Raw genomic sequence first — 3,757 nt, forward strand, 5'->3', positions numbered from 1 at the left:
TAAATCTTTTTTAACCGAAGAAATTTAAACATCACTGAATGAAACACTGATTGTTAACGAGTAACGATAATAATACAACATTCGAACAATTATTGTTAATACTGAATTAAAAATATTATTGAACATTTTTAGACAAATTATTCAAATTGTGGGAAAAATCTAAACTTTATATATTTAAATTTCAATAAATTTACATAAAGCGGTAATTTATGTAGCGTGTTGTGACGTAACGGTTTCGTCAGTAACGGTTTATGAATGAAACAGTTCGAAATGTTCTTTATACAAATAAAAATGAAATCGAATCAAATACAAATATATTAATCCTATATAACATCTCCGTATGAAATGTATCTACTTATTTTAGTTTCAGCATCACAGATAAATTCTGCCTATAACAGGCATACTAAACACCGATATCACAGACCCACTCACTTTTTTGAAATCAAAACAATTGACTGAAGTCTTATTAGAACCCATTAGAACCCACTGAAGTCTAATTAGAACCCACTGAAGTCTAATTAAAACCCACTGAAGTCTAATTAAAACCCACTGAAGTCTAATTAAAACCCACTGGTTCATTGTGTGTCGCTTTTATATCTCATTTCAAAGTCAATGTTTAACTAGTTTATAAAATACCTTTCAGATTTCATGTTTTCTCGAATGCCTCATTATAAATCAACAACCGGCCATACTCCCCACGACTACCCCCCCCCCCTCCCCCTCCCCCTCCCCCGGTATCTCCCTATCGACACTAGCTCACAGTTTGAATATCTAAATGCATCAATATTACAACATAATATGTAAATCTAAAGACAATTAAATTTCAAATATTTATAATTCCTGCACTTGAATCTTTTACTTATGTCTGAAGCGAGAATTGATTAAAATCGAAGAAGCCAAAAATGTCATGAATTTGACATGAACTGATAAATATTTGACGCGCGTCTTGTATCAATGTTTCAGAGATTCTCAAATTGTTGATAATTCTGATAACTGTTCGACTGATATTTTCAAACGTCAGCGGCAGCAGCAGCAGCAGCGGGTTTAAGAATCCCATCAGTACCACTGAGTATATGATTATCTAGTCTTACTGCTGTTATGTACGGTTTCGAGAGATTCTTCGTGTTCCACGCGCGGAATGTATTCTGTCCACCACCGCTAGGGGGCGTTGAACGTTGTTGATTATTACCGCAGCGCCGCCTACCGAAACACGAGCGAATTACGCGACGATATTTCGAGTTACCAGTGGCGTAGAGATACGGGTTTAAACCAGAGTTTACTAGAACCAACCAGAACGAGATATCTCGAACCCACATCGGTATCGAACCCGGGACCGCCGTCGATATAATCCGTAATACTACATTCGGGGCCCAACACACCGTTACCATGACAACTAACAGCGCTAGTGCGCGCGCAGCTTTACGGTCCTGTTTAGAGAATATATCACGAATTAGTTCCTCATTTACACTGGATCTGCGGCGTAATAGCGCGGATGAATTCGTGCTTCGGCTTGTCACACTCACCGGCCTTTTATCGGCCAACATTCCCAAATCAAACGAGACCCTCCGTGAGAACTGGGTCAGTCTATTCGGGTGACGGGGTTGGGGAGGTGTATTTGCGTTAAACACACTACAGGGGGCGCACGAGTGTCTACGGTTTAAATTCGGGCGATTGTTTAGAATTCGTTTCGGTAGTTTTTCGTTTCCCGTCTCGATAACGGGTTTACTCGGTTCGGGTGACTCCGACTCCGAGTGATCGTTCGGATCAGTCCGTAACAATTCAGTAGCCTGCTCGTCCGCCGTCGAGCTACTTCCGCTTCCGCTATCCGTCGACGATTTACGCGATATGAAACTTAACGTTTCCGAGGTAACCGAACGGCGAATATTGTTGTCTTTACGTCGAGCGATTTTCAAATAAATGGAAACGTTACAAACGATTAGCGCTGTTAGAGGCAGGAAGAATGTTACAATGGCGGCTGTTAGAATCACTCGTAGATCCTCGACTGGCTGTTCGCTACATTTTAACGATACCGTCAATATCTCATATTGTCTTCCGGATATTTGACGCCAAACGATATTTACAGGTCCGAATAATGCGAGTGAGAAGATCCACGCGCTCAGTATGATAACTACTGCTCGGCGTCTGCTCTGTTTAACCCGATACTGAAACGGCCAATGTATCGACCACCATCGATCTAAACTTATCATTAAAATACTAGAAAACGACGAGTAACATAACGAACTTTCAAATAGTGAATAAGTGTTACAAATTGAGGTGTTATAAGGCCACGATCCCGAGAGGGTGACCATTAAATTCACTGGCATACAACATCCAATCGTAAAGTCGGCCGCCGCTAAACTTATGATGAAATTATTCGAGAATTTTTGCAATTGTTTCGACATAGCATAGACAATGATCACGGATAGATTACCGACTATAGTTACTACTGTTACTGATACGACTAACACTGATACAGCCCACATAATGAAAAAACTGTGACCGGTGACCCGCGTTGCTGTGGTGGCGCTTCCGTCAGTAACCGCTCGAATTGAGGTACTGTTCAGTTTCATCGCCATCGACGCTTCGTCAATCATTTTTAAATCCATCTCGTGATTTATCCATCTCGTGATTTTCGGAATTTGTGAACGTATTTTTATTATCCCTGGTATCTGAATTCACTGTAGTTCACGGGGAGATTCGTCGCTGCCATTTTACCTGAAATTATAGACAGGACAAATATATTTACAGACATATTGATACATATGAACTTTAGCAAAGGAATGAATTCCAAATAGACATGTGTTAAACCTAATGACAGGTGTAACGCATTCTAATAGCTCTCCCTCTCTCGCCCCTCTCCCTCTCTCTCCCCCTCTCCTCTCTCTTCTCTCTCTCCGTCTCCTCTCTCTCCGTCTCCTCTCTCTCCCTCTCTCTCTCTCTCTCTCTCTCTCTCTCTCTCTCTCTCTCTCTCCCTCTCTCTCCCTCTCCCTCTCCCTCTCCCTCTCCCTCTCCCTCTCCCTCTCCCTCTCCCTCTCCCTCTCCCTCTCCCTCTCCCTCTCCCTCTCCCTCTCCCTCTCCCTCTCCCTCTCCCTCTCCCTCTCCCTCTCCCTCTCCCTCTCCCTCTCCCTCTCCCTCTCCCTCTCCCTCTCCCTCTCCCCTCTCCCCTCTCTCTCTCTCTCTCTCTCTCTCTCTCTCTCTCTCTCTCTCTCCCTCTCTCTCCCTCTCTCTCTCTCTCGTCCCTCTCTCTCGCATTAACAACCAGTCCAGACAGAAACTGGGCACAAAGCCATTTATTTACATTTCTTACATAAACCTGTTCCAAATTTCTTCTCGTAAATTTGGGCAAAAATGAACTTTTTAAATGCTCAAAATGCGCTGTTAATGATTATAACAGACTTGAGACATGAAACCCGTAGGGTCAGGTGTCTCTCTGAATACTGTTACATCAGTTTTCTATCAGTGTTTAGCAACTGGACCTAGTTTTGTGGCAGATTATAAACCACGTTTTACAACTGAAAGTATTCTAACTCAACCATATTTTGACTGACAGGTTCCAGTTTGAACTTTATTTCAGTGGTTGATGATCTGTGGAAACAGGTTTATATAAAGCCAGCCTTTGTTCCAGTAACGCCAGCTCGGAGGTCTCCGACACAAGCTTAAATAGATCGAAAACCTTGAGATGTTCTTGGATGTAAATATGTCCCTCAAACGTCCTCGGGGAAAGAGAGGGTGGGAGGGGGAGGAGGGAGGAAGGGAG

General features: G+C 42.6%; 1 protein-coding gene across 1 annotated transcript; it reads right to left on the reverse strand.

Annotated features, from left to right (window-relative positions):
* Nucleotides 1-1,010: 1,010 nt before the first annotated feature.
* Nucleotides 1,011-2,609, reverse strand: LOC141914476 (histamine H3 receptor-like). Its single transcript, XM_074805702.1, has one exon. It carries the CDS (start codon nucleotides 2,604-2,606, stop codon nucleotides 1,011-1,013), a length of 1,596 nt encoding a protein of 531 aa, XP_074661803.1. The 5' UTR covers nucleotides 2,607-2,609.
* Between the last annotated feature and the right edge of the window lie 1,148 nt (nucleotides 2,610-3,757).

This window comes from Tubulanus polymorphus, unplaced genomic scaffold, assembly GCF_964204645.1.
Source record: "Tubulanus polymorphus unplaced genomic scaffold, tnTubPoly1.2 scaffold_25, whole genome shotgun sequence".
Taxonomy (NCBI): domain Eukaryota; kingdom Metazoa; phylum Nemertea; class Palaeonemertea; order Tubulaniformes; family Tubulanidae; genus Tubulanus; species Tubulanus polymorphus.

What these genes read in the sequence shown, in the direction of transcription:
- LOC141914476 (XM_074805702.1), bottom strand. Translation starts at nt 2,606, where the DNA reads ATGGATTTAAAAATGATTGACGAAGCGTCGATGGCGATGAAACTGAAC.